Raw genomic sequence first — 17,793 nt, 5'->3', positions numbered from 1 at the left:
GCCACCCTTACTTCTGCACTGCTGCTGGCGAGGCGCTGCCTTCAGAGTTGGGCACCCAGCCAACAGCCGCCACTCTCCAGCCATCCAGCTCTGAAGGCAGCGCAGAAGTAAGGGTAGCAATACCATGACCCCCTCCCTAAAATAAGCTTGCGACCCTCTGAAACTCCCTCGCTCGTCTCCCCCATGAAATCTGTATAGTATAGGGTAAACACACAAGAGACCAGATTTCACAGGGCGAGATCAGATTTCGTGGTTCATGACACGTTTTTCATGGCCGTGAATTTGGAAGGGCCCTACTTACAACCTATTTTAAAATGCAATTCTAACTATGGACTCACTACAAGGCACATAAATTATTTGCATCTTCCAAAGAATTATGGTTATCTCTACCAAGTTATCTGAAAAGGAAATAGAAAATTAAAAAGAAAATAATGATAGTTTTAGAACAGAGGTTCAACTCATCCTAACAGAGCACATCACTGCCTGTTTCTTTGACACCAGCTCAAGTGATTTTCCAATATTTACTCATGTGGCTGCAAAATCAATTGGCAAATACTATGTTCTAGAATTTATTCACAGGTACAGCTGGTCTCTGTGATTTTAAGGTGCTGAAATTAAATCTTAAGAGATTTTGAAGGATATTTTCAGAAGTTCAGAGGACACCCAACTCTTTAGGACTTAAAATGGAGGGATAATCCTAAAAAATAGGCTGCGTAAGTGATTTAAGTCAAATTTATTTTTTCTCTGTCCCAATGAGTTAGCCAGGTAAAGTCATATTTTTTAAAATATTTTGGAACCTAAAGAAGCAAATGAAAAAATCTCACTAGGCGCCTATCTGCATCTTCAGCCACCTAAATACCTTTCAAAATAATCTGGTCCAAAGTGACTGAGTAGATGTCTGACCCAGTTTATAAAGTTAAGTTATTTAAGCACTAGCCAGAATGTTAGCTGTCTCCCTAGCACATGAACATATGCAGTCAAAGTTAATTTAGAAACAGCATGAAGAATAAGAAATTATTTTAAGACGACAGGAATTTGTCACTCACGTTGCACCTTCTAATCAGCTTTCTTGGTTTACTATTTAGTTTTTTTTATCCATACCATTTTCACCTCACCCAAGTCTCAAACCTCCTTTAATACTACTCTTTTCAGATCTCTTCCGTTGTCAGGTATCTTTTAACTAGACTGTTTATACCAATATTTGAAAAGGGATATTCAGTGTCAGAAATCCCAAAAGCTGGGACATATCAATCACCAGGCATATCACTATGCCACATGCCATGCTTAGACTACAGCAGGGAACCTTATTTTAATTTTATTTTCTGTATTTTTTAAAAGATAAATACTGGAACTGTCCAACATTCTGTTTTCTTTGACAAACAGGATGGTAGCTAAAACACATGTTAACCTAAAAGCACAGCAATTTGGTTTGCATGGTTACTGATATATGTATAAAATAAAGAATTCCCACCCAACCCACCCCGCCCAAAGTACTTAAAATCTATCGGAAGTCAAAATTAAGATATTACAATATACTGCATACGCATACAGGCGACATCTAATTCTTGCTGCTTTTCCTGCACAACTTCTGAGATATAGAAAAGAGGTGTCCACACAACTAAAACTCTTGTCCAGGCCCTCCCTCATCTCGTTTCTTGACTTCTGCAGCCTCCTCCTCCCTTCTAGTCTTGAAGAATGCCGTTTGGCCCATTTAATTCAATTCAACATGTTGCTGCAAATATTTCCTTGGCAAGTCATTCCAACCAGGTGCATCATTTCAGAAAAACTTGGGGGGGGGAGAGAGGAACCAACGCATGGGGGGCAATTGCCCACCTTGCCCCATAGCAAGCAAAACCTCTGATTCCAACCACATCATCCCCTTTCATCACACTCCTCTGACTACCCTTTTTCCACTGCAAAAACAAAAGCTACCGGACTTCATTTTTAAAGCCCTTCATAGCTCAGTTTTCCCTGTGTTTTAGGTCACACATTTTCAGACCTTCAATCCCAATGCCTCTGCTCCACCAAGGCTGCCACCCTTAATTGCCTTTTAGTCCTGTTTTGCCCTTCAATACCTTCACATGCACCTTATAGAAGGTATAGAAGGAGCTCCACCAAAATAATTCCACAAAGCCCCTACACTGTCGTTCTTCAAATACCTCCTTAAAATTCACCTCTGTTGTAATACCTACAAACACTTGAAAGCAGTTAAGCAACTAGTGTGCTGTGACCACTGCCCATTGCTATCAGTGTAATGAGTTTAGCATTACCTTGTGCTCCTCTAGTCTAAGTTGTACCATCCTTTTCCTCTCATCCCAGACCCCATTGTATTCTTGTCATAGCTAAGCTGTATGCTTTGGGGCAGGAGCTGTCTTAATATTGCATGTACAGTGCTTAGAACAATGGAGCCCCATTGTTCTTACTACCCACCCCTAGGCACACCACAATACAAATAATAATTGTGGCAATACCTTCCGGTTTTTTCCTTTTCAAAAAAGGATTTCAATGGGTTGTTGGCATGGCCTTGTTAAATTAGGGAAAAAGACATCTCAGCGTTTGTGATTACGCTTACAGCAAGCCAGCATGCTTATAACTGAAGAACACAGGTGAAGGACTAGGGTTGGTATTTGACATTATTTGAATGGTCAAAAGATTGATCATATATTTACGAGCACTAATTTATTAGCTGCAACAAAAGTAACAAAAAAGTAAGATTTCAGAGTAGCAGCCGTGTTAGTCTGTATCCGCAAAAAGAACAGGAGTACTTGTGGCACCTTAGAGACTAACAAATTTATTAGAGCATAAGCTTTCATGGGCTACAGCCCACTTCTTCAGATGCATATAGAATGGAACATATATTGAGGAGATATATATACACACATACAGAGAGCATGAACAGGTGGGAGTTGTCTTACCAACTCTGAGAGGCCAATTAAGTAAGAGGAAAAAAAACTTTTGAAGTGATAATCAAGATAGCCCAGTACAGACAGTTTGATAAGAAGTGTGAGAATACTTACAAGGGGAGATAGATTCAATGTTTGTAATGGCTCAGCCATTCCCAGTCCTTATTCAATCCTAAATTGATTGTATCTAGTTTGCATATCAATTCCAGCTCAGCAGTCTCTCGTTGGAGTCTGTTTTTGAAGTTTTTCTGTTGTAAAATAGCCCCCGTAGGTCTGTCATTGAATGACCAGACAGGTTAAAGTGTTCTCCCACTGGTTTTTGAGTATTATTATTCCTGATGTCAGATTTGTGTCCATTAATTCTTTTGCGTAGAGACTGTCCGGTTTGGCCAATGTACATGGCAGAGGGGCATTGCTGGCACATGATGGCATATATCACATTGGTAGATGTGCAGGTGAACGAGACCCTGATGGTATGGCTGATGTGATTAGGTCCTATGATGATGTCACTTGAATAGATATGTGGAAAGAGTTGGCATCGGGCTTTGTTACAAGGATAGGTTCCTGGGTCAGTGTTTTTGTTCAGTGATGTGTGGTTGCTGGTGAGTATTTGCTTTAGGTTGGGGGGTTCTCTGTAAGCGAGGACAGGTCTGTCTCCCAAGATCTGTGAGAGTGAGGGATCGCAGTAGGCATAGCCTTAGATATATACTTATGCCTAATTTTAAAAAATTACTTATTTTTAACTCAGAATAATGCAGAAGTTAAATGAAGTTCTAAAATATGAAAGAATTACCTTTCTAAAAGTGTTATGTTAGCATTTAAATGTGAATATTCTTCAAGACTGAACGGTTACAAAAAAAGAGAAATGAAATTAAACAGAAACAGAAAACAATGCAACTATAAAAGTCTTTTTAAATGAAAATATGCAGGCCAACTCTTCGGTCAGCTTGATTGTGTTCATCTTTTCTCTGTATGTTGGGGGAGGTTTAATGACAGAACCTTCCTCTCCCTCCCCTATCCCTTCTGACAGGTTTCAGAGTAGCAGCCGTGTTAGTCTTTACCCGCAAAAAGAACAGGAGTACTTGTGGCACCTTAGAGACTAACAAATTTATTTGAGCATAAGCTTTTGTGGACTACAGCATGCTTCATCGGATGCATGTAGTGGAAAATACAATATGAAGAGACAGATAGATAGATAGATATACACACACACACACACGCAGAACATAAAACAATGGGTGTTACTATACACACTATAAGGAGAGTGATCAGTTAAGGTGAGCTTTTATCAGCAGGATAGGAAAAAAAACTGTTTGTAGTGGTAATGAAAATGGCCCATTTCCAGCTGTTGACAAGGAGATATGAGGAATTGTAAGGGGGGGGGGGGAGGAATAAGCATGGGCAAATAGTTTTACTTTGTGTAATGGCCCATCCACTCCCAGTCTTTGTTCAAGCCTAAATTTAATGGTGTCCAATTTGCAAATTAATTCCAATTCAGCAGTCTCTCGTTGGAGTCTGGTTTTGAAGTTTTTTTGTTGTAATATTGCGACTTTTAGGTCTGTAATCGAGTGGCCAGGGAGATTGAAGTGTTCTCCAACTGGTTTTTGAATGTTATAATTCTTGACATCTGATTTGTGTCTATTTATTCTTTTACCTAGAGACTGTCTGGTTTGGCCAATGTACATGGCAGAGGGGCATTGCTGGCACATATCACATTGGTAGATGTGCAGGTGAACGAGCCTCTGATAGTGTGGCTGATGTGATTAGGTCTTATGATGTCAAGTATCAGGGGGTAGCTGTGTTAGTCTGTATCTACAAAAACAACAAGGAGTCTGGTGGCACCTTAAAGACTAACAGATTTATTTGGGCATAAGCTTTCGTGGGTAAAAACCTCACTTCTTCAGATGCATAGAGTGAAAGTTACAGATGCAGGCATTATATACTGACACATGGAGAGCAGGGAGTTACTTCGCAAGTGGAGAACCAGTGTTGACAGGGCCAATTCAATCAGGGTGGATGTAGTCCACTCCCAATAATAGATGAGGAGGTGTCAATTCCAGGAGAGGAAAAGCTGCTTCTGTAATGAGCCAGCCACTCCCAGTCCCTATTCAAGCCCAGATTAATGGTGTTAAATTTGCAAATGAATTTTAGTTCTGCTGTTTCTCTTTGAAGTCTGTTTCTGAAGTTTTTTTGTTCAATGATAGTGACTTTTAAATCTGTAATAGAATGACCAGAGAGATTGAAGTGTTCACTTACTGGCTTATGTATGTTACCATTCCTGATGTCCGATTTGTGTCCATTTATTCTTTTGCGGAGGGACTGTCTGGTTTGGCCGATGTACATGGCAGAGGGGCATTGCTGGCACATGATGGCATATATAACATTAGTGGATGTGCAGGTGAATGAGCCCTTGATGGTGTGGCTGATGTGGTTGGGTCCTCTGATGGTGTCGCCAGAGTAGATATGGGGACAGAGTAGGCAACGAGGTTTGCTACAGGGATTGGTTCCTGGGTTGGTGTTTTCTGTGGTGTGGTGTGTAGTTGCTGGTGAGTATTTGCTTCAGGTTGGGGGGTTGTCTGTAAGCGAGGACTGGCCTGCCTCCCAAGGTCTGTGAGAGGGATCATTTTCCAGGATAGGTTGTAGATCGTGGATAATGCACTGGATGTTAACCAGCGCATTATCCACGATCTAGTTAACCAGCGCATTATCCACGATCTACAACCTATCCTGGAAAATGATCCCTCACTCTCACAGACCTGTGTGTATATATCTTCCTACTGTATTTTCCACTACATGCATCCAATGAAGTAGGCTGTAGCTCACAAAAGCTTATGCTCTAAATGTGTTAGTCTCTAAGGTGCCACAAGTACTCCTATCCCTTCTGAGTTCATTATATATGTTTGTGTAGTCAGTTTAGACTGTAGGCTCTTCAGGGCAGGGAGGAAGTCTTTAAAACTTTATTAATGTGCTTTGTGAACTGTCAGGTCTATTGATGGCCTAGTATTCAAATAAAGATATACATACATTTGTTCTAGAAGAGTCCCAGCCAATCAAGATGCTCAACTCTCAAGCAGTACATGTTCCCCCCCCAAAAAAGTTTGCTACATGCTAATACCAAGTGAGTGATCAAGACATTTAAGTAGGCTTGATAACACATGGCATCATGATGCAATAAAAAAACCTGCCAACTACATCAAAGCATTTTCACTGGAATATTTGACAATACCTGCCCATGGACAAATAGGCAGTCAATTGAACAGCTTGCCAAGCCAAGAAGAAACTTGTCAGTTGGAATCTTCTAAGGTTTTTTTAGGAGAGTTACTCATTTGTGCATTATGAATAATAGGACACTATCCTTTCAGTTCCTCTTAATTTCCATCTGCCCACCAGGTTTTTGGTTAAAAGGGAACTTGCAACTGAAGTGTAAAGAAGAATGCCCTAGATTTTGTTGAACAAACTAAATAATCAGTGTAAAAGAAAGCATTCAGTAATTAAAGGAATACACTTTTCTTAAAGTGTTCAGTTTATTAAAGAATAAACCCCCCCCCCCGCCTCTATCCCACTTATTAGGCAATTTTCACACATAATTGAAGTACCATAAGCAGTATTTTAAAATTGGTAACACCTTCTAAAAGCATGGTATTTTGCACCTGCATTCTTTGTGCTTACACAAGAATGCAGGTGCAAAATACCCTGACAAAGATAGAAGACTGCCATGATAGATTCACCGCCAGTTCCCCTATTTCTTAAATTTGTAAGTACACCCATAGGAACATCCCTGAATAACCTCATTACTTTTACAACTTGAAGAATGATAGAATATCATCTTTTAGAAGAAAGTGGTCTCTTCTTACTCTATCAGAGCATAAAACAGATTCTTTGTATTCCAAGCAAAACTTCCTCAAACTGGTACAGCCTCTTAACTCTGCATCTCATTCAGAACAGCTTGTCTAATTTTTCTAAAAATATTTTTTAAGCTTTTTCTTTTACATTTTAGATTTCAAGGCCAGAAGGGACCATTGTGATCATTAGTCTGATCTCCTGTAAAACAGGCCAAATAATTTCCCCAAAACAATTCCAAGAACATATATTTTTTTTAAACCTTGATTTAAAAATGGTCACCATGAACCACGGTAAATTGTTCAAATGGTTAATTACACTCACGGTCAAAAATTTACGCTTTATTGCCAGTCTGAATTTGTCTAGCTTCAACTTCTAACCACTGGATAGTGTTATACCTTTCTTTGTTAGACTGAGAAGCCCAAATATCTCATAACGTTCCCCAGATAGATACTTATAGACTGTAATCAAGACACCCCTTAACCTTTTCTCTGTTAAGCTAAACACATTAAGTCCTTGAATCAATCACTGTAAAACCATAAGGCATGTTTCTAATTCTTTAATCATTCTCAGGGCTCTTCTCTGAACCCTCTCCAATTTATCAACATCCTTTCTGAATCATAGACATTAGAAGTTGACACAGCCCTGGTCTACATTACAGAATTAGGTCGACATAAGTCAACTTACGTCGACCCAACTCTGTAAGCCTCTTCACTAAAAGGTAGCTTGCACCAATGTATCTCACCCACTACACCGATTTAACTCCACCACTGCGAGAGGCATAGCGCTTAGGTCGATGTAATTAGGTAGATACAGTGTCAGTGTAGACACTGCGTTGCTTACATCCATTCGTGAGCGGCAGGAATAAGAGGCTTGGGGAGGCTAAACCTTCCCAAATGGGCAAGAAATGCCAGATGCAGTGCACCTCCCTTTGGAGGAATGCCGGCCCGCCACCTTTGAAGCGCCGCCGCTAGAAGCTCCCAAGAAGTGGGGGAGCCACCAGCACCCAGACAGTGGCCACTCCCTGGGGCCCCACCTATACTCCACTTCTTCCCCACAAGGTCCTGCCCCCACTCTGCCTCTTCCCCCCACCCACACCTCTCCGGGGGAGGGGCTGGAGAAGTGCAAGCGGGGGACCCTCAGAGATGGGGCAGGGCCTTGGGATGGAGCGAAGTCAGAGCCTCAGGGGAAGCAAGGCATGGGGCCACGGTCCCGGCACTGGTGCCTCCCCTACACTTCTAGGGAGCTTCCAGCAGTCACGCACAGCCACCCCACCTATGCATCCACTGTAGCTGCCTTTCAGAAACTGTCCCACAATGCCCCACACTGACAGTTAAATCGGTCCAAGTGTTTCTGGTGAGGATGCGCACCTCCAACACAAGGAGTGTAGTATGGATATGCAAAAGCTATTTAATTACTGTGGTGGCTATACGTCGACATAACTTAGGTGGACTTAATTTTGTAGTGTAGACTTGCGCACTGTATTCCAACAGCGGACACACCAGTGCCAAATATAGAGGTAAAATAACCTCTCTACTTCTACTCAAGGTTTTCCTGTTTATGCATTCCAGGATTGCATTAGCTATTTTGGCCACAGAGTCGCACCATGACCCCCAAATCTTTTTCAGAGTCATTGCTTCCTAGGATAGAGTCCCCCACCCTGCAAGTATAGCCTACATTTTGTTCCTAGATGTATAAGTTTAGCCATATTAAAACGCATATTGTTTGCTAGTGCCCAGCTTACCAAGCAATCCAGATTGCTCGGAATTGGTCACCTGTTGAGCTGTTCTCTTCATTATTTACTGCTCCCTCAATTTTGGGGTCAAGTGCAATCAGTGATGATTTTTCTTCCAGGTCACTGATAAGTGTTAAATAGCATAGGGGGTCAAGAGAATTTCATCCTCTTTAGGCCTATGTGTTCATTTTCTGATTCAATATTGGATCTTTGTTTGCTTACACCACACACATTTTGTTAACCAACAACAATTAATTTTTACTACTGTAAGCACTGCACTCAGACCTGAAGAGCAAAGTGATTTATTTTTTGATCAGCTTCACAAATCAGATAAATCGCCAGATAGCTCCAGTTTCAAAATCATCTCATGGTAGAAAGTAGTCATGTACAAAGCAAAAGAGAATAGCATTATTTTCAGAGAACAAATTAAGCTTATAGATGGCGATTTTAATAGATAGTGAAAGGAATTTACTGTAACCAAGTTCCTTCACAGCCCTGTTCTCCACCAATAAGTAGCACTGCACTCTACCTTATAAATCCAGTTTGCTCCCAAGAGTTCCAAAATGTCCGCAAACCTGAAGTGTTTAAATCAAGGATTCAGGTTCCTGGCCAACTAACCCAAAACATGGCCCCAATATGAAGACATTCATTCTTGGCTCTGCTTTCCAATTCTTTGATTCAGAACTTTAGTCTACCTCTAAACAAGTCAATGACCCCAACAAGGAACTAGACCACTAAGAGTACGTCTATACTTACCTCCGGGTCCGGCGGTAAGCAATCGATCTTCTGGGATCGATTTATCGCGTCTTGACTAGACGCGATAAATTGATCCCGGAAGTGCTCGCCGTCAACGCCGGTACTCCTGCTCCACAAGAGGAGTACGCGGAGTCGACGGGGGAGCCTGCCTGCCGCGTGTGGGCCCGCGGTAAGTTCGAACTAAGATAGTTCAACTTCAGCTACGTGAATAACGTAGCTGAAGTTGCGTATCTTAGTTCGAAGTGGGGGGTTAGTGTGGACCAGCCCTGAGTCTCCACATCACATATCTTCTATTCTGCCACTTATGAAACAAACTACACAGTACTGATTGCATAAAGAATGTATATAGTGTTGTAGCTGTGTTGGTCCCAAGATATTATAGAGACAAGGGGGTGTTGTAGTATATTTTATTGAACCAACTTCTTTTGGTAAGAAACAAGCTTTTGAGTTTATACAGAGCTCTTCTTCGGGACAAGAATAGCGGCATTTAAGCTCGAAAGTTTGTCTCCCAACAACAGAAGTTGAGCGCACCTTGTCTCTCTTACGTACAACCTACCATATAAAGTCTCCAAACATATACTACTTTTCTTTTAATGTCTCGTGTCCTCACTGCTTTTAGAGTGATGTGCCAGAGAGGTTATTTCCCAGCATGTATTGAACTAGTTTAACAATTTCACTTTGCACTATACAATACTCTCCTTTTTCTTATTTTGCCAACAGAAACCTTACTATGTACTCAAGACTTGTTTGCTGGAGGGGAGGTTACATCTCTAGAATCCTTATTTGAATTTCCCATTCTTTTACTGTGAAAAAACACAAGAAGAACTCAATTAAATTGTCTTGTTAGACTGACCTCACACTTGGTAAGGGAACTCACATCTTTTCATGTACACCTCTACCCCGATATAACGCTGTCCTCGGGAGCCAAAAAATCTTACCGCGTTATAGGTGAAACCGCGTTATATCGAACTTGCTTTGATCCGCTGGAGTGCGCAGTCCCGTCCCCCTGGAGCGCTGCTTTACTGCGTTATATCCGAATTCGTGTTATATCGGGTCGCGTTATATCGGAATACAGGTGTATTTATACCTACTCCTGTATTTTACACTCCATGCATCTGACAAAGTGGGTTCTAACCCACGAAAGCTTATGTCCAAATAAATTTGTTAGTCTCTAAGGTGCCACAAGGACTCCTCATTGTTTTTGCTGATACAGACTAACACGCCTACCACTCTGAAACCTGTCAAGATGAGCAGTCACTTGAAGTGCTTGGCAGTTCATGCAGAGACACTTAACAGCTATATGTATTCACAGTATCACAGCTGGATCACTAACATCCCACTGGCTCCAAAGAGTAAACTCTGTCATGAGCTAAAAGTTTTATACAGTTCAGCAAAAAATGGATTTCACCTTTACTGGCTTACACATTTTGGAGTGAGCTAGACCTTACTGAGGCTCAGAAACAAAAGCTTACATGAAAGTGAAAGATGTGTATGCACTGTAAAAAGTAAATTTTTGTGATTGTAGGTATAAATCACACAGCACTTTACTCATTCCTTGAGGATTCCCAGTTGTGGGAAACAACTGAATACAAGCCAAAAAAAAAAAAGTTATGCCAAAAATGCTCCAGTCTGAAATTAAACTCTCTCATTGCTGTGCTTCGCAACAGGAGTGTTTCTTGACACAATGACGGTAAACTATGAGACGAGGTAGGGCCAGTTTCGAGAGAGAGCTCAAAAATAATATTTAAAATAGCTTGTTTCTTTAAGATGTAATTCTGGTGCAAAGTGACAGACATAGCTGAAATGTAATTTACAAGTTTATGGAATATTCCAACTATGCTGGGTTTTTTTGGTTTGTTTGTTTTTTAAATAGTTTGCGGGTAGGAATAGAAAGATGCTAAGGCTTTTTGAGAAAATGAGAACTGAAAGATGACAGTCAGTTTTTGAAGTTCAACCACTCAATGCCCAGTCATATACTAGAGACTAATTTAACGTGCACACCACTTACACAGGACACAAGAACTTATGCGCTGATGTTAACAAGTCACTTACTTCATGAAAGAGTTAGTGCTTGCCACTTTTCTAATCAAAGTGTTGAACAGGGTTTAAAAAAAAAAAAAAAAAAAAAAAAGGACTTTAACTACCTCTTACCATGTCTTAAACGCAACAGAAAAAGCTTTCTCTCAGTACCTGAATTGTTAGGTGAAGAAAATTATACCCAGCAAATTGTTTTCCTAAAATTTAGTTCCATTTCACTGGGGGGAGAGAGAGAGAGACACTATTTGACTGATGTTTTGAGAGGCTTTTGTTCCAACTCCAAGTTATTTCCATAAAAAAGTGTGAAATACAATTCAGTAAAGTCCAAAGCAGCTATACAGGAAAAGTGTTTTCTATAATAGAACATAGGACTAGTTACTCTGAAACAGTGATGTCCAACTTGTGGCCTTTAAGAGGTGACAAGAAAATAGGTATTTGATTATTAATTCTAGTATGTTCCCCGAGACATACTGTACTATTTTAAAAAGAAAACGTTGAATCGACCCTGTCACTATGGGGAGGAATGTAGGTGACATCCCACAGAACTATAGGAGCCACCAGGCTCCTGCAGGAGAGAGCTAGGCTGGCTTTATCTGAGCCTAAGAAGCACCTGACACAGCCACCCAAGACAGCAGGAGAGAGAGAAAAAGAGAAGCTGAGAACAAATAACCAGTTACAGGTTCTGCAATTCTCTGCCCAAGTCAAGACTGGAGTAGCCTGGAGGCTGCTGGCACTACTTGGCAATAGTTACCCAGGGACCATACACTAGCTGGAAGTAGCCAAAGCATGTTACGCTCCAATCAGATGCCTTTCCTGCCCTCAACTTGCTCCCTATGCCAGAGGCTGTGGAGAAAGACATGCAGGATTGGCTTTATAGTTAGAACCCTGCAAATCCGCAGAGATCCACGGACCATTTTTGCCGAACGCAGATGGATGCAGACCCAAATTTTATATCTAAAGCCCTGCAAATTTGCAGATATCCGCAGATCATTTTTGCGGATCAGATGTGCACAACCTCTATTTATAGTCCTCTAGGGGCTCCCCCTCATCAGAGAAGTCTCCAGCAGGGAACGTACAGGTGGTTTCCACTGCCTTTCTACCACCTAGACAATGCAAAGGAAGCAGAATAGGACCAAGCATTGATTGTGACCCCTTTACCTTTTTTGACATATTTGCTCAGTGTGAGGGCTGAACATATATCCTGCAGGATAGGTCCATCAATGGCTATTAGTCAGGACAGGCAGGGATAGTGTTCCTAGCCTCTGTTTGCCAGAAGCTGGGAATGAGCAACAGGGAATGGATCACTTGATGATTACCTGTCTGTTCATTCCCTCTGGGGCACCTGACATTGGCCACTGTCGGAAGACAGGATACTGGATGGACTAAATGGACCTTTGGTCTGACCCAGTATGGCCGTTCTTATGTTCTTATGACACCACTGCTCTAAACTCTGATTCAAAAGAGAAGTAGCTTTCTTCCAAACACAAAAAGTTCAAGATACGTTTACATACAATGTACTTTTAGTATAGTGACTGAGAAATCCAGCTTATGGTATAGCCACACTCCGGAGACTATACAGGCATAGCTAGGTCACCAGACTATGCCAGCATAACTCTAATGTAGCCAGAGCCTACACTGATGAAAAGGTCGTCGTCACCCCCTTCTCCCCATTCATTTAGGAACACCACCCTCCCAAGCAACAGTAGCTACATCTATGAAACTTTCTTTGGACCTAGCAGCGTCTACACTGGGGGTTAGGTTGGCACAGCTATGGCACAACCCTGACCAATGTAGCTATGTCAACCTAACTTTGTAAACTAGACCTCAGTCTTCAGGAGGGCTTGTAAAATCCATTTGACTGTTCACCAGTGGGAAACTTGCCCATCAAAATCTTCAGGATTTAATACTTTTGTCTTTTATTAAAAGACTTCACTGGGAGTTGTGGTGCTCAGCACCACTTAATAAAAAGAGGCAAGTTTCTAGCCCTTATGGTTATACAGTACAGGGATATCTTCCTGAGTATTCAGTCTATTCCAGTGTGTTGCCTTACGTTCACAGCTTTCCCAAACAGCAGAAGACTGCCCAATTTCACTGCAGCTCTTCTGAGCCATGTGGGTAGCAATACAACTGACAAACATACCTATTACTCTGCTGCTGCTTGAGAAGGCTACTGTCAGCAGTAGACCATAAAAATGGCAGCGCAACTGCTACATCCCTTTCCACAGGCAAAAGATTAGTGTGTGTGTGTGGGGGGGGGGGGGGGGGGTCTCTTTCCCATTCCAGAATAGCAGAGGGATTCAAAATGTATCAGACAACTATTCGCTGTTGCAAGAGCCCCAGTAGGTTCCAGGGATAAATTAATAGTTTGTATTGCAGTAGCACCTAGAGGCCTCAATCAGGGATTAGGACCCCATTGTGCTAGGGCACCACACACACACACACACACACACACTTCTAATATATTCATCTCCCTACATCTATTGTATTTGTGTCTTGAATTAGTTTGTCTATCTAGTCTGCAAGCAGTTTATGGCATGGATTACACCTCCATCTGTTTGTTTTGCATGTTACACACCTACTTCAACTAAGGAAGTATGCAGCCTTTCATCTCAGTCACTGTTCCAAGACCAGCATAAATCACTAATGACTACACATTACCATCTAACTGTTGCTCACTCTCCTTAAGACAAGATTCTGTCATCTTTTTAATTTCTAATGAACAGCTGTCCAGATAAAGAAAATACCACTACAGTTAATAGACAGTTTTGATGCCCATTTCAGGGAGGCCAAGAGTTGAATTAGCATGATTCACCACCCTGAGATGATACATTTCCATTTTTGTACCTGTTTTGTGGTTACAGAATGGCAATTTCTAAATTTTAGTCATTTTTAAAAGTTACTTCCACATATTTAAGAAGTCCAAATAGGTATTATGTGAAGATTTAAAAGACTGCTATGACGCTCAAACTAAGGCCTCAACCTGTATTTTATACAGGATAGTCAATCTTAACAAATTTAGAACAAGATCTCTGCTAGAAAGCACTACATCACATCAACCTAGAGCAGTGGTTCTCAAACTTATTTGATCAGGACCCCTCTGTAGTTGTTTATGCCCCCCACACACACACATACCGCCACTCAGCTCTGAAGGCAAAGCAGAGAGCAGTGGCTGCTGGCCAGGCACCCAGCTCTGAAAGCAGCGCCAGGCCAGCAGCAGCACAAAAGTAAGGGTGGCAACGTGGAAAAAAAAAATATATTAATCAATATCGCTTTTCACAGAAGACTTAGCGCCCCATTGTCACCCTTACTTCTGCGCTGCTGCTGCCACCCCAGGGCTAACAGCTGGAGCCCACCACCTCCAGGTGACGACTGGCAGCGGGGGGGGGGGGGGGGGGGGGGGGGGGGGGGGGAAGAGATGAGATCCCAAGCCACCTCCTGGTGAGGGCAGGGGAAGGAGGAATCTGAGCCTGGGTGACAGTGCTGCAGCTGTCAGCCCCAGGGCAGTGGAGCTCTGGCTCCACCCTTTATCCCCACCTCCCGGGTGGGCATGGCCCTTCTGCACCAGCCCCAGCATCCTGAGGCCAACAGCCAGAGCTCTTCAAAAAAGCACACAGCTCACGCCTCCCTTGACACATTCCTGCACCTCCCTTGGGAGGCCTGCCCCATAGTTTGAGAACCACTTAACTAGAGCAAAAATCAAACCTTTTGCAGTATAACCTCATTTGTGAAAATATCATCCAAACCTGGGTTATGCTTCATTTGACTACACAGCTTCACTTATGTATTAAAACTGAATCTGCTTTACTATTTGGATCAAAGACATCCGAATGCAGATGAATCTTACTGAGCTCATACCAATATAAGGCCTTACCACCTAATTTTTCTATTGACCTTTCATAAGCTGAGTTGTCATAAAACAAATATGAAAGTGCTTAGTGAAACAGAAAAGTCATGCTAGATAGACAGGTGTCAACAGGTTCGAGCAGGAGATTGAGTCAGGTTCTACACACAGTTGTCAAATAGACTCATGGGTCACCTTGAGCAAGTCATAATCCTTCTGTGCCTCAATTTATACATCAGTAAGTGGGAACACTATTTACCTATACTATAGATGCATTGGAAAGATTATGCTGTCAAGACCCTGAAGTGAAAAGTGTTAGAGCACAAAATAGCACTGGGTAAGTGTATGCCCCATTACAATAAGAGACTCCTCTTACCCTTGACCTAATACTTACTGTTGACTTCCCCATGTTCAGCTACTCCCGAACCTCTCATTCTCACGTACATGAGTCCCAGTATCAGAAAAAACAAGCATGCAGCAGTTAAGAGAAACATGGACAAGTAATGTGCACTGAAGCCTCCAGTGGTGGATATCTCCTCTCTCTTGAACTGTTGGAGAAGCTCCTCCTCAGGCTCAGAAAGCTTTTGCTTATAGGTGTTTTTCAGGTAGGTGTGATTAGAGCCCGTGTGGTTGGAGTGATTGATTCTAAGGGAAGAGGGGGTGGCAGCACCCAGGGGGAGGCTGTTGGTAGCTGAATAAATCCTAGGTTCAATATTAAAGCCACCAGCAGCGCCGCTGAGAACATGATTATTGGCTGCTTTCCTAACAGTGCCCAGAGGGTCACAGATTTTGCTGCTGTCCATGTCTGTGGGCTGCGGCAGTACCAAGAGTGGAGGGGAATTCTTGGAGGAGGTGCTGCGGTATCTGGGGATGGAAGGGCTGGTGTCCAAGTTTTCACAGTCTCCCCCCCTCGTCACCGCTGCCTCCTCCTCATTTCTGCCCCTGTCTAGACTTCCAGCAGCAGCCGCCTCCGCCCTGTCATTCATTGCGATTACACCAGCACCGCCGCCTCCTCCAGCCCTTTGCTGGCCCGTCTCCATCATGCCAGCGCCGGCTGCAGCACATTTGCTGGCCGTGAATGGGGCAGCAGATTTGCTCAGGCTCCGTCTGCCCCGGTGCTGGCGAGCTGCAGTCTCCTCCTTCAATACCTGCTGCTTGGCTCTCTCCCCCTCCTCCTCCGAGTCGGAATACTCGGCCCTGCCGCCAAGGGAGGGGTGCCTATTACCATTCACAGTCCGGTTCTTCCACTGCCGCTCCTCCTCCTCCTCGTCCTCCCCCCCTTCCCCAGTCTCCCGCATGTCCTGAGTCTGAGCCCCAGCCGTGGCCGTCGGTCTCCTGGCCACCGCCCCCCACCAGGCACTGGGCTTCCTCCTGGCCGCCTCAGGGGGGAAACTGTTCCTCTCACTGCAGGCTCCATGGGAGGCTGCGGGCCTCAAGCCGCGGACTGGGGGCGACGCCCGCTCCCTCCGGCTGCTGCTGCTGCCGCCCCCGGCGCCGGCCTGGCTCCTGGGACTGGCCTCCACATCCGACTCGTCCGAGCTGAAACCCAGCAGCATTTTGCCGCCCCCGGCAGGGGGTGCTGCGCGGCTCCGGCTGCCCCCGCCTGCGCCGCCCGGCAAGTAGGGCTGGTCGGTGCTGGCCAGCCGGGCCCCCATGCCCGGGGCCGCTCTGCCGCCGCCGCCTTCGCCAGGCGCTGCCCCGACCCCCGTGTTATTGTTGTTGCTGTTCCGGGTCTTGTTGGCGCTGCCGCGGGCTCCGGCCCGCTCATCCTCCCGCAGTTTCTTCAGCTTCTTCAGGTAGACGGGCCGGGTGCTCTCGGTGACCGGCCCCGGGGAGAGGCCGAAGCGCCTAAGCTCCGAGAACAGCTCCTCATCCGTGAGCTGCGCGGCCGCCGCCATGTTTCTCTGCCCCGCCGCCGCGGCGTTTCCTACCCACGCGCCGCGCCGCTCTCCCGTCCCCGCCGGAACTGACGCGTGCGCACTAGACTGTGGCCTAGACCCGTCTGTCACCCTGGAAGCGCCGCCCCCCGGCCGGAGACGCCAGCCAGACGGGAGGGGGACGCTTCCCCTGCGCTGCGCTGCCCTCCACTCCACGGCCTTACACTGGTGCTGGGCACAGGGGTGAATGACACGCACGTGCGCGCCCGTCTGCGAGTAGCGCGGCCCTCCCCTGCGAGAAGAACGCGTTGCAATGCGCCATGCGGGGCGACGCCAGAGGGTACGGAGCCGTGAGAGCTACTCCGTAGTGGAGGCTGCACTGGTTGCTGCCATTCTCTGACGTCCCAGGAAGGCGGCTGTTGGGCCGGAGGAGGGAATGGTGTAGAAGGCTGGGCTCCACCCAGCAAAGTTGTGTCCCCATCCTGCAGGCAAAAATCTGGGTGAAGTGGCATGGGGTAAATGGTGGATATATAAAGTAATCCCCCCCGCCACACACATGAAAATGGAGCCATGGATACAAGAATGAGGCAAGCTTAGATTTAGTACCAATTGCTCCATTAAAGCTGTAGCTGAACAGGTCTGAAATAGGTGTGGATAAAATATCCTATCAAGATGGGGGTGGGGTTTCAGTCAATGTAGGTAATCTGCTTCCACAAGTCTTTCGTTTACCTAGTCATGTCTACACAGCAGGCTTGGCTGCTTTAATTATGGTCCAGACCTCAAGGGTATGTATTTTTCACACCC

General features: G+C 44.3%; 1 protein-coding gene across 1 annotated transcript in view; it reads right to left on the bottom strand.

Annotated features, from left to right (window-relative positions):
- Positions 1–17,010, bottom strand: part of LEMD3 (LEM domain containing 3) — an 84,685-nt gene extending 67,675 nt beyond the window's left edge. Inside the window, exon 1 of the mRNA XM_065410521.1 lies at positions 15,507–17,010. Within this exon, the coding sequence (XP_065266593.1) occupies positions 15,507–17,010 (1,504 nt within the window). The remainder of the gene's footprint in view (positions 1–15,506) is intronic.
- Positions 17,011–17,793: the final 783 nt, after the last annotated feature.

This window comes from Emys orbicularis, chromosome 1 (assembly GCF_028017835.1).
Source record: "Emys orbicularis isolate rEmyOrb1 chromosome 1, rEmyOrb1.hap1, whole genome shotgun sequence".
In the NCBI taxonomy this organism is placed as follows: domain Eukaryota; kingdom Metazoa; phylum Chordata; order Testudines; family Emydidae; genus Emys; species Emys orbicularis.
This window is presented reverse-complemented; position numbering and strand designations above follow the sequence as displayed.